General features: G+C 39.2%; 1 protein-coding gene across 8 annotated transcripts in view; it reads right to left on the bottom strand.

Moving 5' to 3' along the window:
• MICAL3 (microtubule associated monooxygenase, calponin and LIM domain containing 3) overlaps positions 1 to 22375 on the bottom strand; it is a 165981-nt gene that overhangs the window by 76391 nt on the left and 67215 nt on the right. For 6 of the 8 annotated variants that reach the window (XR_014228069.1, XM_082310800.1, XM_082310794.1 and 3 more), the window contains 7 exons: positions 21520 to 21667; positions 20046 to 20242; positions 19000 to 19112; positions 18469 to 18531; positions 17554 to 17727; positions 16347 to 16439; positions 446 to 632 (listed from right to left, as the gene is read on the bottom strand). Coding sequence is in view for 7 of the 8 variants with exons in the window: in XM_082310800.1 (XP_082166926.1) it covers positions 446 to 632; positions 16347 to 16439; positions 17554 to 17727; positions 18469 to 18531; positions 19000 to 19112; positions 20046 to 20242; positions 21520 to 21667 (975 nt within the window). In the remaining variant the exon portion in view is untranslated. The remainder of the gene's footprint in view (positions 1 to 445; positions 633 to 16346; positions 16440 to 17553; positions 17728 to 18468; positions 18532 to 18999; positions 19113 to 20045; positions 20243 to 21519; positions 21668 to 22375) is intronic. The other 2 variants (XM_082310797.1, XM_082310799.1) reach the window with 2 other exon arrangements.

Genomic DNA, 22375 nt, shown 5'->3' with positions numbered 1-22375 from the left:
AAAATAAACATACAGAGTTGGACAGTTGCGATGTCTTCAAGAAGAAAAAGCTGGCTCCATTTGTTTCCAACATGTTATTTTCTCTTAAGTGGTATTAAACACTAAGAGTTTCCTCATTTGACGGTACTGAAGTAAGAGTAAAGGGTCTAGCCTTTGAACTTGGCCTCCAAACCCTTTTAAAGCCCCCAACCACTATTTGTTTCTTTGCATTTTAGCAGCTGTTATGTTAAATTAATGCCTAACAGCTCAGTTATTTTGCTGCCAGCATGACCTGGCCACAGGAAATCCATACAGTTTTAACAGTTTGAAAGATGGCGTCTTTGGAACGGAAGTTACTCTCTTCCCTAACTCACCAAACAATTTTTAAGCAAAGAGAGAGCTGAAATCACTAGACAGACTTCCAGGACAGTTAAGAGAATTCCGACAAAAAGGCAATTTCTCTTACCATCTTCAATATCATAGGCGTAAGATGACAAGCGCAGAGTCGTTGCACAGTATTCACACTTGAAGCAACTGCGGTGGAAGAACTTGCCTTCAGCACTCAGCCTTTCCATCACATAGACTCGCTTGCGGCAGAAGTAACAGACATCACTGCCTCCCAGGTTTTGGGGGAACTCCTTTTTGAGCGAGCCCTAGACAGAAATAGGCATGGCTAAATTTGTGTGTGTCCAGCCTCACCAAGATTGCATGGTTATATTTTCTCTTCATTTATGCGGATACAGGAGCATTTGGATGCTGCAGTTTTTCACACATGGATGCTGCAGTTCTTGGACACAATTCACAGGTCTAACCAGGACACCAAAAACTAACCTTACTGTCCAAGGAAGAAGGTCCTAGGGTGCCATGCCTACATGTGTCAGGAGTAAAATAAGCTCTGGATGGAAGAGTGGACACCAGTACTAATTAATAACAACCTTGAAATAAATGACTGAAGGAGGCATATGATGGAAAGTCAAAGCCATTAGAAATCCCTCAAACAGCAACTCTTAGACCTACATTATCAAAATCAGTATCTCCTCCAGAAAACAATAACGCAGAAGTGGCTCCAGTGGATCAAACACATCATGATAAATAGGGCAAGCAGTTTCTCAAACGTTTATGCACAACTCTTGGATGCTGAGATTAGGTTAAAAGATTTTGCAAGGAAAATGAGGACAAGAGTGAGGGCAGATGGAGAAAGGGAAATTAAGTCTTTCACAAAGCTATGACAGATTCCATCAGTGGTAGTAACAACTGGACACTCACAATATTTCAGATCTACAGTACATCTAATCACAAACACGCATCATCTTCTGTACATCGTCTTACCAGTTCCTTCTTGTCTAGAAGGGTTTTGGGTTGCTCTTTCCTTTGAAGCTGATTGGCTATCTGCTCAGCCAATGAGCTCACTCCGCCTGTGTACATCTTTATATACTTCTACCAGATGGATGGAATAAAACAATAGGGCAGTGAGAAAAGGAAAAAAAATCAAATTAAAAAATGACTAAAATGATAATAGGTTAGGTGGTGAAAAGGTGCAGAAAGGTCAAATCATGCCAAGACAGTGGACAATATGAAGTGACAAGTAGTAATAGCAAAGCTACTAGTGTCATCAGAAATCACCAGTACAGTCCAGGATCAACTGTAACAACAGTAAAGAAGGCTTGCATTTTGCCTTCTGTAACTGCTCTAGAAATACTATGATGATGATGAAGAAAGCAGATCTTATTTTTGCTTGTGGGGTATTTTGCACCTGGAAACCTGAGCATAGACACTTCTCAAAGACAAGGCCAAATATAGGTTAAGATTTTAGGTTCCAGGTAAAATTGGCATCAGAAACAAAGATCTTTTAGAAGACACATTACATAGTCTAGTGTACCATGCTGGTCACAACAGCATATTTATATGCTTAACAACTGGAAAGAAATCATTTACAGAGCATTCATAGAGCAGGAAGAAATCCTTAACTAAGGAACTCACAGGGATTCAAAAATAATTCTTCCAATGCTAAAAATACATAGAGGTTTATATGAAAAAAGATGCAAGAGCCTCATCCAATGCATTAAAGCCATACTTGCATACATCTGGAACATATACTTGTTCAACTGTGAACACTGCTTTATGACTAGGCTTTTCTCCATCATGGGTATTGACTGAGCTCATAACTTTGGATATCTAAAAACCCTCCAGTATTCCGAGAAATCTAGGCAGGTTGGCTGTTACCTTAGATGGTACAAAATGAATGTTTGCAAGCCAAGTTCAGTCACTGCAGGAGCAGAGGAAGTGTTTTTCACAGGAAATACTTACAACCGTTGGCAATAATTACATGGTTAAGAAAATTACGTGGCTACAACCCTGTTAGCTCAATCACACTGCAAATGCCATGTATTTGACTCAGAGCAGCAAGGGGTACGCCAAGCAATTTTCCTTTTCCAGACTAAGAAGCTCTATAAATGTTTCTAGCTGGAGTCTCCTCAGCAAATGAAGGATCATCAGAGAGGAACTCCAGCTTCTGGCAAGTGTAAAATACCAAGGATAACAGTATTCTGAAGGAAAGGACTAAAGTTGTATCTCAAAACCCCTGTTACTCATATAGCAGAACTTGTTTGAAGCACACTAGTTACTTCCCACAACTAATAAAACAGCATAAATTTCATACGTGTAGTTATTAGCCGTTTAGGAATGTTTAAGACCTTCACATGTTCAGACATGAGAGCAGCAGCAAGCATCACAAAAACTGAAATTCACCACAGAATGGGTGGTACTTTGAGGAAAAAGATTTTGAAAATAGAGTGCTCAGCCATCAGAGATTACCACTGCTATCACTGAAGTCCGAATTTCTTAAGCTCTGTGCCACTGCAGTAATGAGGGTTTATTTCTACCCAGAAAGAACTTCTACCTGTCTACTGATTCCACCCCAAAATGCAGAGCACCCACAGTATTTATATATGCAAGAAATAACACATGATTTGTCTTCCAAAATTTTCCAGGTCTTTCAGTGCCATTGCTTTTCAAATGTCATACATCATATCTTGTCAAATATTACATTTTAAAATGCTGCCCGCTGGGAAAATTTTCTTCCTTTCATTCAATGCTGATCTTCAATGGCAACCATAATCATTTGGCCAAGAGTTTTCCATTTTCCTCTAAAAGACCAGAAACCTTTGAGGCTTTTTAAGTTTTCTTAAAAGACAGTTCAAGCTTTTCCATGAGAAAAATTTTGTTTTAGCTGAACCAGGTTTCCACTGAACAAGTTTTGATTGGAAACCTTCGTCCAACCTTAACTGCAGATGCTTCAGGATCTTTACATTTCTACCGGCACATATGAAGTTCCATGCTTAACAAGTGATTATGCTAATCTTAACTCACAATACCTTGGACTATTTGGTGTGGGAAATTTAGTTGCTGAATTTTTCATTTGGGGTTCTGTGTTTCTGTTTTGTTTTGCTTTTTTGCTATACATCACATCTGGCCTAATACTAGGTTTTAAATGAAGCATTTTATCTTTTCTCCCGTGGGCAAAAGCCTTCAAGATATACAACGTTCTGCAACATTTTCAAGAGTGGGCAAAGAACCCACTCCGGCTTAGGTCAAATCAAGTTCCTGGTGTTTATGTATGACAACTGCAACTAGTTCAAATTCTCAGTGATTCATCAGAAAGCCAAAGTACTTTCTATTTCACGCTGTCCATTAAGCATATATGCACAAAGACATTCTGTAGTTTGGCCCAAGATCTCAACAGAAGCAGCAAGCAAAACAAGAAAGCTTTACTGCAAAGCCAGAAGGACTATCAGCGCTCAAAAAAAACTGATTTCAGAGTGAGATGTACCACAAGCTTTTCATTTACACCAAACGTTAAATATATTTAAACTGCTTTATGGCTGACAATAACCAAGCTACGCCACAGGTTGCCTCTGGCTTCTCGTTTGTGCATGAATACGCACAGACATTGCATTCTGCAGGTGAAGCATTGCAAGCCTAGCCATCTCTTGTGGTGTGTCCTTGGCTGGTGGGACCAGGGTGCAGCAAGCGAACACAGCTGAGTGCACCTTGCAATGCTCAGGCTAATGCTACCTGTCGAAGAGAGTCAGATGAAGGTGAAGAAGGGCGATTAGAAGAACGGAGGCTAAGGGAGAGCTCCCACTGGTCAACAAAGAATCGGCGAGACGGTTCAGTCTCAGGCTAAAAAATAAAATAAGAATCAAAACAATCATACATGGCTACAGAGGGAAGAGAGAAGAAAAAAAAACCTCAGGCCCTTCTGCCCACCATTAAAAAAAATTTCTTAAAGACTCTTGCAGGAAAACTCGGAGAAAAATGTCCAGTGTATCTTCACCGTCTCCCTAGTGAGGCAGAGTAAGTTATTCTTAATTCGCTCTTTACTGGGTTTTAAGTTATTTAAGACCATTTGGAAGCAGTTACCTACTTCCACAGATGTCCAGCCTCCTGTAACCCAACCAACTAAGCCACTGGCAAAGATCCCAAATCAATTTCCTCTGCTCCTCCTGTATCTCCCATTGTTCTGCATTACTGGCCCAAGACACTAAAATTGTATTTCAAGCCATGTGAGACCTTTTCTATATTTTAACTATATAAACCAAAAGCCCGCTCTCCTTGGGGATGGAAGAGAAAGAAATTAACTTGTATGCATTGCCAGTAATTAGCAGCAAATTTCCAACCTAAAATTTACTGTAAGCAGATTGGAAACATCACGCTAAAAAGAATGAAACAATATAAACCAATCTGCTGTTCTTGCTTATCAAACGGCAAACCATAAATCCCAAACTGAGAATTTGTATCCTTCTGAAACTGGTCCCTCACAGAAGAACTCAAAATTTGGTCTTCCAACGTACCCCTCTCATTATCTCTATGGCTCATTATGTCTGTCTCCCAAGAAATACTTAACGTAAATAGGAAAAACCCAATAGCCGGAAGTATCAGACAAATAGCGCTGGTAGAAACTGTGCATTCCTAGAAATTATAATCTGGAAAGAAAAATTATGCAACTTTCAAATATTTGACCCTCTTTTACAAGAAAATTATGTTTTCTGTTATAAAAAGGAAAAATAAATGTCGATGTAGCTGCATGACCCACGAAAATAGCTATTTCTAGCCACTTAGAATAGCCTAGCCTCAAGATTAAACCTACCGGGGAAAAAATGGAAAATAGCTTGGCTTTCACAATTTCCCCAATTTAAAGAAATACAACTTCACTTTATACACAGATTTTCTGTATTTAAGATCATCAACATTTAATCAAACTTCTTTTCTGAAAATGTCTTTCTTTGCTAAGCTTTCTTTCTCTTACTACTGTTTTTCTTGTTTTTTTCCCTTAAATCCCACATCGTAATCTATCATTGCCTGCAGTGTTCCAACATCTGTTTCCTCTTTTTTCCTCTGCCCTACCCACTTTATCCTTTCCTCTACTTTGTGTTCTCCGTCTCCCCTGTTTTCTCTCCTCCTTAATTCTGCACTATACAGAAATTACATAGTTTCAAAAGTAATGTCTATCTTTGCATTGTAATGCTGTTAATCTTTTCCACCCTCAAAAGGAGCTTACAAATGCTAGAGAGCAACACAAAAGGTAGGAGCAAGATGTTTTGGTCTAGATGTTCATTTCTGTATCATCATTTCAACTGAGTAAGGACATGCACATGAGCATGCCCGAGATCTTCAGTTGTGTCACCCGTTAACAAATGAATGGTAATACGTTTAAATTAGTCTTTTTACCCCATCTTTCATGGTTTCTTCTATGTTCCCAAATTCCATCTCAAATCCAGCCAAAGGTTCACTCTTCCTTCCTCGAGAACAGCTTCACTGACTTTAATTATCATCAAAGACAGCATGCCCAAAAGAACAGCAATGGAAAGTGACCTAAATATTATAAAATTTCCTTTTGACATGGCTTGGAAAAGTTATGCCCACCAGCAAAAGTTCTGGGATTGTTTATACTCCGGCCCAAGAAGAGAGCTTGATTTTGGATGGATAACTCAAAACAATAAGTTATGAAAAAAAATCACTTATGCAGATGGTGTTTTCCAAAAGCACTCTCCAGTTTGCCAAATGCTGTTGAAGATAACTGAACAGAGAGATAGGGGCAAGCAACTAGAAACTAAAGAAACCACTGTACAAACTGGTATGCTCCCATATGCCAAAGACGACACACTGGAGAGAAAATTAAGCACAAAACCAAAACAAAACAAAAGTGTACACTGGCGTCAAAGAAAATCTGCACAAGCTGCCAACTCTACTGTTGGAAATAAGTACACAGGAAGCATGGACACAAAAGTAGTACCTCAGAGCCAGGAATTATGCTTGGAAAATGCGAATGTTCTTGCTTCCAGAAGCAAGTAAAATTTGTGAGCAACTGACCGGTAAACGACCACTGTGAGATGATTTGATCTGGAGTGCAGCTGGCTTTCAGCATGTACTCTGAAGCTTGGAGGCTGTTTTTTACCTTATTGCTTATATTATGTTTTGAGAAACAGAAACATTGTCATTCATCAAACAAGGAGACAGTTAAGAACTGGCAAGTAGGATAAAAACACTACACAAAATAGACTTGACCATGTCTTTTTAACCACATGACTCTATAGCAATGGTCATCGTATTTTGGTGAATTCTTCTGTCCCTCTGAACCCAGATGTCACCGCTACCCAGAATCCCACACTAATACAGGATACCAGATAGGCACGGCTGTAGTCACCTGATGCCTCACTGCAGGTCTGGACTCCAGGAGGGCAGCCAGCTGACATGCCCTTTGCTCAACATTCTCAGGCACTTGGTCATCAGAAAATAAACGAGGAGATCTCTGTGAGATGAGGAAGGAGGGAGGAAGTAAACAAACCAGCAAAAAAAAAAGCCCCAAAAGGAACAGACACTGAAATGCCAGACAAAAGGTATGAAATTCACATGCAGAACAGTAAGAGGAGCTCCCCTGTGCCGACTGTTTTTATTTCCATAAATGGAAATTATTTCTTTCCAATGTGTACTGTTCTAACAAAGTGCTAAGTTTTGACCCTCAAGGCCAAGAAAAAATAGTTGAATTAGTCGTTATTCACAACTCTCCTAGTTAGGACTGCTGCAGCCAAAACCAAACAAGCGTGTGCCTCTCTCTCTGGCATAACCATCCAAAAAAAAAGAAAAGAAAAAAAAAAGGGGGGGGGGGGGGTGCTTTATATCATGCACAAAGGAGCTTATTTACCAACTTATTTCACCATAGTTCTCAATTCTCAAGGACTTCCTTTACATATGTAAACCTGCACATACCTGTGTTTCTCAGATTTTGTACACAAAAACACTTTTTTTAGGGTAATGTACTTCAGTTCTCAAAGAATGAGTTCATCTCCACTGGTATATGAAAAGTGAATGCTGTGCTTACCAAAGAGAGGATGCTTAATGAGACTGGCTGGCTGAAACACAGCACAGCAAAACCAAACTATCACAGAAGTTGCCAGTTTTACTTCTGCAACTTCACTGCCCTACTTGTTCTTGCTGCACTGCCATGGCAACACATCCCAGGCACAATATTTGACATCTCTGCTCTTCTGGTCTTTCATATCAATCTTCTTAGACTGTTGTGTGGTGTACTTAGTGACATGGAAAAAAGACTTGGCTTGTGGCCTGATGTACAGGACAGGAGTATCACCGGCAATATCACACAGCCTTCAGCTAATTTGTTTGTAGAGTTCAAAAGTAAATGGACCAGGAACTACAAACGTGTGCATGAAGAAACCTCAGGCTTAATCTGTCAAGAATGCCAGGGTGCTGCTACATATTGCTAGCTGTCCTCCAAAGCAGAACAGAAAATTGGGTTTACACCCAATTTATGAGAAACACTTTTCCCATTCAGATACATTTATAATACTCTCTACTTTCAGCTGCTTTCAGTTCCACCTACTCCTTCCTACTACATCATTTTCACTAAAACTAGGGCCTATTATAAAGCTGTGGGCTTCTGTGTCACTGCGGACACACGCTTATTCATTTTCTACTGCCTGTCAGAAAACATTCGGGCCACAAGAGTCTTTTGTTGGAACACATTCTGAAAGTTGCAACAGTTTTATAGCTGGCTACCACTTATGACTTAATTCATTCAAAGCCTTTACTGGAATGTCAATTAATTTGTCAATATGAATTCAAATCAACCAATTCTTCTGAGTGCCTATCTTTTCTATTACCATGCTTCTGTATAATACTGAGCCATTCAGACAGACCATTGAATATTTCATTGTTAAGAAGGCTTCAAAGCCTCTGTGCTAAATAATGCCTCATCGTTTTTCCTTTTACTTTGGCCTGTAGGAGGCAGGATGGAATGCCAGTTGTTTAACCATCCAGAAAGCAAGCAGTGGAAACAATGCAACCATGTTTGCATGAATTAGCACAAAACATAACTCTTCTTGTTCTGCTACAGCCACAGCATACTTCAATAAAGAGGTGTAAGAGAAAAAGAAGAATGGGAAGAGCTTAAGTGATAGATCTACAGCAAAATAAAAGCATATAGCAAATTGTTGATGAAGGCTTGTTATGCATTTATGTGGGTATCACACAGAAATAATCACTCCCAATTAACTCTCAGCAGTTCCAGCATGTTAACAGCAGCATTAGGATAAGTGTGTTTCACTACCCAGTACAGTTGCCCTCCGTATTACACACATCCACCACAGCCTTGTGTCATCAGCATCCATGCTATTTGTTCATGCTCTTTACCCTTTCCTGTCTGGGACTCTGCTCCCCGGGAGAGTCGGCACCAGGTTCCCTGTTTCTCTGCAGGCAAAAATTATGAGCTTAATAACAACCACAGACCAACTTCCTAATCAAAACACACTTGATCTGATTTTTCTTCTGATGCAGGCAGAAAAGAGGCCATAATGATAGCAGAACAGTTTATTAAGAAGAATATTCTAAAACTGGCAATAACAACATGGATCCTGTAGGGAAAATTTTAAAAAACAGTCCATATATATCCATATTAGGCCAGTAAACCACAATATAGTACCACAATGTAATGAAGTTAGTATGATAAAGATAAGTCACTCAATAGAACTCATACTGTGATGTTAGATCAAAGGAAGGAAATAGAAAGTTTAAAAGAAGTGGCAGAATGAATGCATTAGGAGCGCAGAGGTACAGGTTTTAAAAGACATCAGTGTAACAAGGACATAGATCCATCTGACTCGCTATGAGGCCTGGGCCAAGACAATTTCAGGAAAAGAAATCATTCCTAAGGGAAAAAGAATGTCTCCGAAAGCAGACTCCTCTCAACTGAGTCTAATAGATCAGTTCTGTAGCACAGGGGGTAAAAATTCCTCAGAGTTAAAAGGAGGAAGCCAAAATTTTTTTAATTATTTGTTTGAGCAAGAAGACATGCAAAAAAAGTTTCCTACAGGACACAATGTACAAAATGGTCAAAGTACACTCGGACCCAGCAGGAGTTCACTCTCACAACTAAACTAGGCAACCAAAAAGACACAGGACAAACAAACACTTGAAGAAGCTAGGGAGAGAAAATAGAGAGCTAAGGGGTCCTTAGTGACTGAAAGCCAATTTCTCTATATGGAAAATGAATCCCATGCCACAGATTAAAAAGTAAAACTCAGCATTTAACTGCCTTAGTTTCTCTATCTGTAAGCTTGGGGAAAACCTTTCTTCGCACATAAAATGTATCTGTCAAAATTTTCAAAGGATGTTGACAAGAGGAAGGCAGCTAGCTATCACATCACCTGATAAATTACACTCAATTCAGTTTAAATGCGGGTTTTGCTAAGAAAAGAGCTTTCCCCACCCATTCTACCTAGATGTCCATTCCTGTATCCTTTTTCTTGCACCATGCTGTCCACAGCGTGCCAAAAAACTAACCACTTTTTTGTCAGGACAGTTTTAAATCAGATCAGTAAGCAGACCTGACCTATCTTGCAGATGCAGACACCAGCGATGCAGTGGAGAATGTGTGCTCCAGAGGCTGACAATAATTAGACCAGATTAAATATAACATGCAACAACACTGAGAAATCACAGCAATAAGGCAAGTCAAACTTTATGTCCAAGAATAAGTCTTCTCTACTCTGCTAAAAGGTAACATGCCTTTAGAGAGTTTATAGGAATACAAATGTTCAGCAAAGAAACATTCTCCACCTATGGGGAAATTTATTTGTACTATTTAAAGTTATGGGAGGTCTATGGAACTGCAGCTGCCTTTTTATCACCTCAAGGTTAGTTCAGGATTGATCAGGGAAGAGTGGAATTTATTACTGCACTAGGAAAACAAAACAAAAATTAAGAAAAGATACAACTCAAAGAAGCACAATGACCATGTACAACGAGACACAAATACTAAAGGATTTCAGGCAGAATTTAACTAGAAGAACAACAAACACGTGCACAAACATCTAGATGCACTTTACGCATTCTGTTCAGAACAGCTCTCACTGCTTCAAATTCAAACTTAGACAGACTGAACACAAACTCTTGTGAGACAAAGGCTTGGGTGTGGGGGAAACAGACCACATCGGACAAGCACAGGCCACTACAACACTCTAAAAAGGCACTTCATACAAGTAATCCTGAAAGTTTCATGAATATGAGGGCAAATTTTCATTCACATTTGTTTAAATGAAGAGAGGAGACGGAGAAAATGTGCCTTTTCTTTCCCTGCACTACTCCAAACATTTAATTTCTATTTTGCTGCAACTCAAAACTGGAAAAGGCTACAGTAATTACAAATTACCCTACAGTAAAATCTCAGTCTCCAGTGCATCAGATAATCGTCATAATCATACTTCTGGTGAGCTAACGCCAACCTGTGTTTCTAATCTAAGGGGTTGAAAAAGCCCTATCACCATCTGAAAAAAGAAAATTGGAAATGCATTTGTAAATGGGATATCCAGTAACTGATCTAGTCACTTGTACAAGCAGTAATGAAGAGAGAGGGACAGAGCATGCAGAGCGAATCACCTGCTGCCTGGGATACGGTGGAGAGGAAGGTGGAGAGGAAGAAGAGAGCATGATCACTTTTTTGGGGCAGGTCCGAGAACGTTCCTTATTCCTCATCTTTTTTTAAAACAGAAAAAAAAAAATCATAATAATGGTAGCAAAGAGATAACATTACCATTGGCTTTGGTGAGACAGGCTAGAATACGTGAACTGAGAGACCGTGATCCTAAGCTCACACCTCTCACAAATGACCTAAAGCCACATTTTATCTGAAGCTGAAGGACCAAAGTTTTTCACCCATAGCCACACGATCACATATCCATTTGACACGTACTTCTTAGGGGCAGCCAACGTGCACTTATATCATTTGAGCTTCTGACTCAAGGTCTTACAATCAGTGAAAGGTACAACTTGGAACTCTCCACAGCACAGCTGGACTGCTCTTTGCTTCATGAAAAATTACTTATTGCTGAGCCTTGCAATGTTTAAAGATACCCATCCTGTTGACCTAATTACTCTTGCTTGCAGTTCATTAGCAATACAAGTCAAGCCACAGTGTTCTGTTCTCAGCTTCAGATCCCTCCTCTAACTTACAGATACTAAACCATCTCAGGCAAGTTAAACTGTACTCCGCCATTCTACTAGAACAGAAATGCAGCTGTTTTATAGCTAAAATGTAGCCACATCTAATAGTCTGAATATTATACAATGTACATACATGTCCTCATTTTAATATGCCAGAAAACATGCCTTTCTAGTTCTGTACCTCCTTACTATGTACCATCTTTTCTCCACCACTTCTTGATTATTAATGTATCTTCTGCCTGATTTTTTTTTTTTTGAGTTCTCACCAGAGTATATCTGGAAATTGTTGCACTGCAAAAAAAAAAGCTACATATCCAAAGCTACTGTTAGATAGCCTCCAAAGAAACATCATGCTGTTTAAAGATATTACAGATGTTCCTTACTGCCCTTACAGCTGAGCTGGCACTAACATCTGTTTGGTTGTTCTCTTTCCTTGGGGGGCGGGGGGGGGATATCAACTCTTCTAATTCAAACAGATGCTATAAGCAGCTTAAACTGAAGCACATGACTTTGCACTGAAGTGGATGAGGAACATTTATACGCTGTTTCAAAAGGCTCAGCTGTGAAGTCACTAATTTCTAGCTGAAAGGGTGATAACGTGTTCAACCACTACAGCTGTTCATGGACTTTCATCTGACCATGGCTGAGTTTGCATTTCAAATTTCAACATTTTCACAAACTTGTGTATTTTTTCCATGGCAGATCTCAGAATAAAACATTGTACAGGTACATAAAGTACACGTTCAGTTCTCCAGTAGGATGCATTTCTGAGCATGCAAAGATGGCTACAGGAAAGAGGAAAGATATGTCAGCAGATTTAAATAAGAAACTTAAGTATGAAAAACAATATTTGCAGAAATCATTGGTGTTGTAAGTTCTCCTCTGTTAAGATTTCAGCTCCTGCTGACTGTGGTCATCTCAGTCATTGTGTAGCTTCAAGAACTACAGTTCCAATAGTATTACTGAAAAGAGTTTGCACTGTTGCACCTTTATCACACTCCAGGGGACCATCTCAAAAGAACAAGCATCAGACGTCCAGAGTCAGAAAAGATTTGCACCAAAAGACATGTGATCTCCATCTTACAAGCATCTTTGCACACATCAGTGATTTAAGCTTATGTACTACACACACACCTTGTTGCTGTTAGGAGACCTATGAAACTATAGCAGAAAACTGCTGAAGGCTGTAAGCTGAGAGTTTGGAAAGCTAGGACAAAATTCAGTTTAAAAGACTCGTCTCCCTTACCATTCCCAAACAGTCAGATCCTCTTCTGGATAGACCACATGGCTTTTCAATGGCTTCATGATCCCTTATGAGATGCTCTTTACCAAAAGCAGCCAAAATGGCTTGGAAAGCAAGAGAACACACCATGGAAAATGTTTTTATACAAGTAGGTGTTCATTTGAGGAGATTAACCACCACACCATGAAACACAATCCATTTTTTTTAGGAGATATTACCATCACATAAAAAATTACACACATTTCCACTGTGCATGTACACTAAACAGTATCTTCGTGCATTACTAGCTGCTGCTGAGGTGCTCATAATAGCACAAACCCAATTTTGACGACTCAGATCAACATTCCCAAAGTGTAGCTCAATAAAGCAAACTTTGTAATCCAATTCAGGAGGAAAATGCAAGCCACACAGAATGCTGTGAGCAGCAGACTGGTGAGGTTTTTAACCTGTTTGATCTTTTGAAGGTTTTCCCTTTCCAAGAGAGATAGCATTAAAGGTCTTGTGATGAAAGTAAAAACTGCTTCAGAACAGATGCTGCCAGGATTTCACTCTTTCTAGGAATCCTGTCTTCGTAAGCCACCCCTACCCCACCCGTACAACAGACACAGAGACAGTCTGCCTTACAAACTCATTGAAACTGCTGGTCTCATATCTGCCTTACAAACTCATTGAAACTGCTGGTCTCATAACTGTTTAACTCCAGAGCAAAGCAAGAATCTGGACTTAAACCGATAAGCAAGTACAGTTAAGGAAGTCCATCCGACAGACACTGGCAGGCAATAGCCCAAAGCAGATGCAAATTTTCCATCAAAACTGGGAGTCCAACCCAGACCACATCCTTTGCAACTGTATGGTTTCTCCCCTGCAATCACTCATGCTTTTGCAGTATACTTTCCTCTTCCGTCCAGTTTCCAAGACGCAGGACCAAACCTATCAAACACAAGACGCATAACTTTCCTTCTCCCAAAGACCCGAGGACCTCAACTTCATTCTGCCTACTGGCAAGAACATTAGACAGCTTGTGGTTTTCCTGAATAACATGTCACCACTTTGTCCCCTTAGGAACTGCTTTGCTCCTCTTCAAAGGACTCTTCAATAGAAGGTATTCGCTATGTGATATATGCGGTCACTGACAGAAGTTTCTGCTCATAAACTCTGACACCTGTGCCAAACAAGATAACCCTTTCTCATAGCTTCATGAACAGCTCTTTCCAGTAAACATATGTCCTCCCTAAAGAGCTTGTCAGGAGCAATACTAATCTCCTTTACAGTATCTCCAGTAACGTGTACTGGTACCCCACACCAACTCCACTGTTGGCAATCTGTGGCCCAGGAAATAGCTTTGTAGCTCGAGTGCCCAGTGTCACAGTAGGAATCCGTTTCAGTACTGTAGTAACCCACAGTCTCACAGCTATCAGATTCTGCGTACCTAAGCAACCAGAATTAGGAATCTCAGGAGCCCGTTGAAGCACTGCTTCAGCAAGAGCTTCCTGCAGGACAGATTTCTCTCCAAGCTTGGCAAAGCTGGCTGCTTGGCTCCGTGGATGGCTTCCTGCCTCAGCTCATCTCTGATCAGTCGAGAATAAATGATTCTATATACTCCCATGGCTATTGAATTAAGACAACTGATGTTCTTCATTTCCCCAGGCAAGTAATAAGGAACCTCTGGAATAGGGACCATACCAATTGTTTCTTTGATCCTACTGCATCCTGCAGATTTTGCATCCTTGAGACCCGGTTTTATTCTTCTCCATTTCAACTGTCAGATGAAAAGCATTGCAAAATCCAGCATGAAACCTGGACCCAAGAACCAACCATCTTCTGTTGACGCAGTAAATCCTATCAAGGAAAGATCATCTCCAGCTGTAATCTTCAGAGGGAAATCATCCACACAAGGCAATCAATGTCAGTGTTGAATAAACCAATGTAAGTCCTCTGAAAAAAATCGTGTAGTGCAAGCAAAAACAAGAACAAACTGCTCTCTAGTGAGGAGAAAAGCCTCATCATAAAAGAAGGAAACAAAAGTTTGTCCTTTTTTTGATCAATTACAAATGGATGACAATAAGAACTTTTGTGTTTCACCGTAAAGGCTTAATTATAAAGCCTTCATAAAGTTTCAACAGCAGGTTCAAATACAAATCTCAAGGCTGCAGGGATGCGATCTTCTCCAAGTGCTAAAACACTAATCTTAATCCTTCTGAACTGAGATAAACTGGACTGTGTTGGTTGTCTTCCTTTTTTTGTGGGGTAACATAAGCAGTACTCGTCAACTGACTTAATATTGTACAGCCATATTACGCTCTTCTGCATCAGTTCTTTGGGTTCTCCCTCTTTACCTGGAAAGTATTCTTAAGGAATGAAATTTGCCTTTATCACGGATGATGTGTATCCACCTGAAAGTGCTCATTAGCCTATAAAGAACATTTTGATGAGACAGAATGTAGAAGAAAAAACACTGCGTCAGGAAACCTAAACATATGTTGACTTATTTTTAAGAATCTCTTGACAGCCCTACTGACAACAATTCCCCTGGCTTAGGTCCTCCTTCTTGGAGAGCAATCTTCTAGATCATGGCACTGGTCACGACATGCAGCACTAATTATGTTGAATGCTTTGAACATGAAGTTCACCATGAATCCATAAACATGCAGAATAGTGCATTTCCAAACTAGTGTCATCTTTTTCCTCTTGACTCCGAAGTATGCTCTGATTAAACTGAAGCCAGAAAGAAGCAGATATTTCTCCAAATTATGGCTGCCAGAAAAATGTATCTCAGCACTCTTGGAAACATGAGGAGGCCATTTACACAGGGAAACAGTGGAGGAAGCCAGTGAGATAAGTATCCCTATCGGCCTGAAAAGATCGTCTGTCACAAGCCTTGCTTTTGAAAACACACTGCTGAAAGAAAAACACCGGCAATGACACTGGGCCAAAACACATGAGAGAAAATAAAATTCGATACCTGCTGATTTTTCTGCTGTTGATCCCTATTCTGACCCCCCCGTGGCAGAAAACCTAGAATTTACTTAATTCACAGTAATACAGGAATCTGCAATGCAATGAATGTGAGAAGTTGGCAAGGATAGCTACGTTTGTCATACAGAAAAGGAAACCACAGCAAAGTCTCCTGTAACTGCAGAACACATAAGATTTCACATGTGACTAGCAAAACTGAACCGATTTTACTATTTATATCAAGGAAGAACTTTAATATCATAGATGGTGTGACACCTTTAACCTCATTGGTTGCAATAATTGCTTACATATTTTCAAATTTTTTCTAACAGAAAAATGTAGAAATACTCCGGATGATAAAATGTCTACACTAGGTTGCATCTATAGGCAAGGTTTCTGCTAAAACATCCACTGAAACCCTGGGAAGTTGAAACTAGCGTAAGAGGGCAGGGAAAATTTGACTAAGTCCTTTTGAAACATTAAACCATGCATCCTTAGCAAAGGTAGATGTTGATTTTATTCATTGAAAGTTAAATTATTTAAAATAATGGACTCACACAAGGTGCTAGAAAAGGACTGGTTTAAAAAACAGGACAGCGATAGCTCGTGTTGGGTGCAGGCAATGTATTGTATTCATAATCAGTTTCTTTACCTGTTTCCACTGGGGTATGGGAGCAAGACGGCCCTGCTCTCGTCTGCTGGATGGTTGGTTGTGAACACGTTCTTGATAAGGCAGGACAGGTTGCTGCATGCAGGTTGTAGGGAAAGTGGGTTGGGACCAAGGAGGAAAGATAAAATAGTAAAGAAAACTCAAAGAAAGCCAAAGGAATGGGATACAGAATAAGACAGACAAACGTTTAAGAAAAAAAAAAAATAAGGTAGGGGAGAATTCATTTAGCCAGTAAAATATAAAAAGGGAAAGAACATCCAAAAACGGGAAACTACATTTGGTTTTGGACCTTCCCTTTATTTTCATTGTTGCTTCAAATCAGCCTGGTTATTCCAGATAATATGTAGTGGCTGAGGAAACATTTGATTGGTAAAGAGTGGGATAAACATCACCATTTTGAGATTATGTTACACTACTAACACCGGCGTGCAGTGTAGCATAGACATACTCAACCTAGCTTTAAAGCAGCTAGGTCAGGTCCCACTCACAATCTGGCCATGGCAGCACAGAGCTTGGCACAAGCTATGACAGACTATGCAGCAGAGCAAGAATTCAGGCACTTAAACCATACTGAGCCTTATACTGCTGGCAGTGCACTGCTAGCAGTAGCTTGAAGTGACTCAATCTAACTTCAAAGGCAGCTGCTCTGCAGTTGCAGTAGTTCGAATACCATCCTGAATAACCAGCGGTCATCAGGAAGCCTCACTTGGAATGACACAAATATCCCAATTGCAAAGAAACTCCCAGGCATTTATCTGCTGCACTTACACACACATACAAAACTTAATCACAAGTTCACAAGAACAAACAGGTATAAGCTGGCATGAAAAAGTTCAAATCAGAAATTAAATGATAGCTCTTAAACATTAGAAATAGGATGTTCCTGGAAAGCTTTTCAGCAGCAACAGCAGTTATAAAAGAAACCTAATTGCTGCTAAGATGTTTTTGAAAGAGATTATATAAAATAATACAGGCAATAACAGGGAAATAGACTTTTATTAGGAAGTTCTTCTCTATCCCATACTCCTAAATCTAAATTTTTTTCTCTTTTGAATAAGCTTCACTCTTCCCTAGGAGAGCCTTTGAAGCAGAAGGGCACCACTAGCACCCCATCTCAAGGAATGCATGTTATTATTCATGATTTTCCTTCATAATTCCAAAACACAGGGTTTTATTATCCATCTCCTACCTGTCTTCGTAAGCTTGAGGACTGCACTGGCGCATTCTCCTCAAACTTGGCCAGTAGCTGGGTTGCCATAGACTTGACTTTGTTCTGATTCCCAATGGCAGCATCAATTCTCCTCTCTGTCAGGGCACTCACCAGCGTGGGCCTTTCTTCTCTGTAGCTTCGCGGGATGTCCTCCTAACAATCAGCAATATCAAAATTTAAAAAGATGCAACTGGATCACCTTTTCCTCTCTGCCCCTCTGCCCTGATAGGTTTCTAACACTGTAGAAAACAAACCTATTAGTCTGCACTTGAAAGCTCACATTTTAATTTCCTTTGGTATGTCATCAAAAGTTCTGTTTAACTTTACTTATCTTTTCAACCTTATTTGATACACTTACCTATCAAAGAGACCACAGCTGAAACACTCCCATGAATCCACTGACACAAAGCAAAGGCCTATCTTCAAACCTCCACTGACAACTCAAAGCACTAAATTTTAACTCACTTGTACCTATTTGGCTATAAACATTTCAAGTGAAGGACTGTCTCATGGGGCATACTAGAAATGTATGCTTTTTGCACTAATTAAGGCTAAAGTTCAAATATGAATGAAAATTCTGACTATACTGCATGACTTTACTAAGTAAAAGTTTTATTCTTGGTGTCCTCATCAAATCAAGTAAACTGCAGTAAAAATAGAATATGAGGGAACTGCAACATTTAGTTTGTGGTATACTATTCTTTCATAAGCATCAGTAAAATATTTGCACTGTAGCTATGACAAAGCATAACCTCTGAAGAATAATTAATTTTTATCTTAAAAAAAAATCTTATATAAACTCTGTCTGTATATAGAAAATTAAAGGACTGAAGTGGGAACATGGAACGTACCATATGTTTTCCTCCCTGACACATTTCTCACTGTAATACTTACATCCTCAGATTGGCTGGTTTTTCTCCTCTTTCCTGCACCATCCAGTTCCTTTTCTTTTTTGTCCTGAAAATGGAAGGAGGAGGAAAAAAAACCAAAAGTAAGGATTCTCATACCTTTCTGGCCTGAGATAAATGTCATCAGTGCACTTAAATAAGCTTTGCAACACAACTGATTAATTCTCTGGGCTCATTCTCCATTTGTTTAAGGGGATTCTTACCTTCAAATTGGACATTCTTCAGCACTTTCAACTAACTGGGAACTGAGCAACCCGTTACGTTCCAATACAAAATATATCCCCAAATACTACCACAACGCTAGGATTTTAAGGCTGAAATATACCGCTAATTGAGAGTTCATATTACAGATGTAATTCTGCAATTATAAATGTCATGTATTGTCCCATGCCAAGAGCTGATGAACACATGGTCTTTTGTAAACACATAACAGATAAACACACAGACATTTTTAGTACCACCTACTCGGAGAGCAGCCTAACAGACACAAGTGTTATCAAGACTGTGGTATGGTTACCTTTGGAGTGCGTTTCCGAGAGATGCTTTGTCCCAGTTTACTGAGAAAAGAGATAGGCGATTTGGTACTGGCAATTAGGGCAGCTTTTTCTTCTGCATTCAGGTCCAGACTATCTGTTAGCAAAAACAGGTAGGACAAGAGAATGCCAAGATATTATTTCTGTGGTGTTATTATTAAATACACAACTGAGGGACTCACTGATTTTTTTTTTTTTTTTTAAACTTAACACTCTTTTTCTTAAATTCCCTGTAGCAAAATGATTGTAATGTCCAGAATGAATACCTTTCTCAGCTACTCTGCTTTTTCATTTTGCCAAAATCAATTCTCCTTTCAGGGTTTATAAACACGCAGAATAAATACTGTGTTTGTTTACTCTATTTACTTTCATATTTAAACAGCATCATGATCATCAGTATTAAGAAGAGTTCAGAGCTTTGGAAATAATACCTGATACACACTTATTTTTAAAAGGCTATTAAACACAATTTTTTTTACCCACCAGAACGATGGACTTGAATTAAGATCATCAGTAATAAAGAAACAGCTATAACAACATTGTTAATACTTAAAGGTAGGCCATATTGATTTGTGTTAGACAATTACGTCTTTCAGGTCTAATCAAAGATCTTTCAGTCCTCATGGGCCTGAAGCTACTCTCACCATTCACGGATGGTAAACAGATATAAAATTTGGCCAGTGTTCTGCCATTACCTACTAAAGAACTACAAGCAAGGCATCTCACATTAGCCAAGACAGGTGAACCCTTAATAATAGCAAGAAAGCAGAAAAGTTATTTAGTAGTGCTGAAGTGAGTTTAGAATTTTTGAGGGCATTATTTTAAGAACATATTTTGTATTAACTCATTTTTTTTGCTCCTGATGCTGCTAACATGGTCTTTATCAGCACCAATAAGAAGCCAACTTTTGTAATGTAAAGTTAGCGAGTGACTAGTATTAGCTTATGCAGAAGCAGTATGAAGATAACTGAAGCACACACATTCACCCTGAAGCTGTCTTTAAATCTGAGACCTGCCCCAAACTCCTTACCGCTAGAGGGGATGGTGTCTTTGAACATCTCATAGAACTGTGTGAGGTACATCACCATCGACAGTTTATCTGGCTCTCCGACAGATGCCATTTCCTTTCCAGTCATAATGGGAGATATTCCAAACTCTTTTTCAGCGATGTCAAAGGCCAGCTGGTTATTCTTCTCCACATTGTGTTCATCCAAAGAATCAAAGTCTCTGCAAAGGGCAGAAAGACAGCGCGCACTGAATCAAGCAGAAACCAGTCTTCTGAAAGAACCTGGGGATCCATCTGCTTTTTTTTCTCTCCAAAATCTCAAATTTATTTGCCAGCAACCTTTTTGTATTGCAGAGCTGATGCTAGTTAATTATGGTGAACTTTGGCTCCAAAGCATTCTTTTTTCATTTTTTGCTTCTCCTCCAAACCCAGATTTTCCTTCTTAAAAACTTTATTATCCTCTGAAATATATCATCACTTCCTCCTTTGCTGGAATACTGTACTGTTTTCCCCTATGTAAAATCTTTTGTGTGCTTGGAACTAAATTAAGTCTTCATTTTTGTCCCCTTTTTTCTTGACCGATCCATATTTTAGTTCTGCTGGCTTTTTCCAAAACTTGGAGAACTATATAAAAACTATATAAAAAGCTATAGCATTTAGCGTTATATAAACCATTTTAAAAGCTATTTGAACTCTCCACAGGCTATATAGCTATTAAACAGAGTAGCTCAGGTTAACTCGAGTACACCAGTAGAGAAGTAATTCAGTGCACATGGAAGGGAATAACCAAGTAATTTTTCAGAATGCTTTACATTGGATTATGTCTTTAAATACAGCTCTAGCATTTTGTTTTTCTAATGTCCCTTTGGGACGTTGAAGCCATTTCAGATTTCAATTAAAGTACCAGAGTCTTTGCTCCTGTTACTTCTTCCAGCCAGTGTTTTCCCATTCTAGAATCTGGGCACTGTTTTACCCAATATATCATGTAAGAGGACGCCTCTCTCATTCATCCAATCAGCATGTTAGTGCACAAACAGTAGCAATGTCTCTATTTAGACTGTGGGTCACTACTTCTAAAAAGAGCAGCCTAAAAGTCTTTAAAAAGAGTGACTGTTAAACAGGAGATTTATAAAGGGCTGTTTAGAGACTTGTTCATGAGAAATTTAACTGAAGCTATGAACTATTCCTGACTAACTTCACAGAGAAAAGAGCTGTCAGTCAATAATGCTTTCCAGTCAGTACCAATTTGAAGCTTAATTCTGTCAAATCATCCAGAAGGGAAAACGACAACACATTTATCTTCATATTCATCAAGCTATTATGACCTTCCACTCTGCTGGTAAATCAGCATATGTTAGCTTCTATCAAGTTTAATTGAATTTGTTTCAATCCATTTCTCCATAAGTCACAAATGCATTGCCTCAGTCTCCATGCTATTAGTTCCAAATATCACTAGTGTTCCACTCTTTCCAGTTATTCAAAACAGCCAGTTACTCACATTAAGTCTGGACGGTATCTGTGGATAATGGCACACAAAGCTAGGCCGCTTTTCCATGACATTGTGAGGTCTGTCACATTTACACCAGCATATCCATCAGTCTGCCTCTGGCACCAACTGAGCAATTTACTAGAGCGAGCTACAGACTCTGTAAGAAATCACATTTTGAAGTAGAAATGTACAACATCTTTTTCGTGAATTCTAAAATCAACATAAAAAACATGAATCAACAAATACAACCTTCATGTAAACACAAGCTCCTTCTACAATAAGCAATACAGGACAGAATTCTTATTTAAAAAAAAAAAAAAAAAAAAACTATCTTACCTATTTTGGATCCAAGAAAGGATTTTTAATTTGCTAAAAAGTAATTACCTAAGTTATAACTTGCCAGGCTTTTCACCCTAGCCCTCGTAAAAGAGCCCCAGGAATTATAAAGCAGTCACAAAGGCTTGTTTTAAACATGATCAAAAGGATATACAATAGCACAAATGCTCTCTAAAGCCCAGATATACTATTTCTAATGGAAGAACTACAAATGTACTTCTGCAACTTTTTCTTTTCTCTTGAAAGCTTTCCTTTAAAAGCACTGACCTGTTTTGACCTTGCCTTACTGCAAGATCCGAGGAGATTACAGCCTAAAGGGACGTGGTTGCAGGCCAAAGAACAAATCAAAAGACTACATAGCTATTCAGCAGTGAAAGGGAAGCTTAGCAGCAAAGTGCCATTCTGAGAGTCCAGACACTATCTGGACATCCAAAGGCAAGGTGTGCAAAAGGAAAAGTTCAACACACCCCCTCAGGGTATAGGACAAGTAGACAGATACTGAAATGCTTATCACAAGGCATCTAACTTT

Source organism: Platalea leucorodia (assembly GCF_965183815.1).
Source record: "Platalea leucorodia genome assembly, chromosome: 4".
NCBI classification, from domain to species: domain Eukaryota; kingdom Metazoa; phylum Chordata; class Aves; order Pelecaniformes; family Threskiornithidae; genus Platalea; species Platalea leucorodia.
Note: the sequence above shows the minus strand (reverse complement) of the source record. Positions and strands in the feature narration are given on the sequence as shown.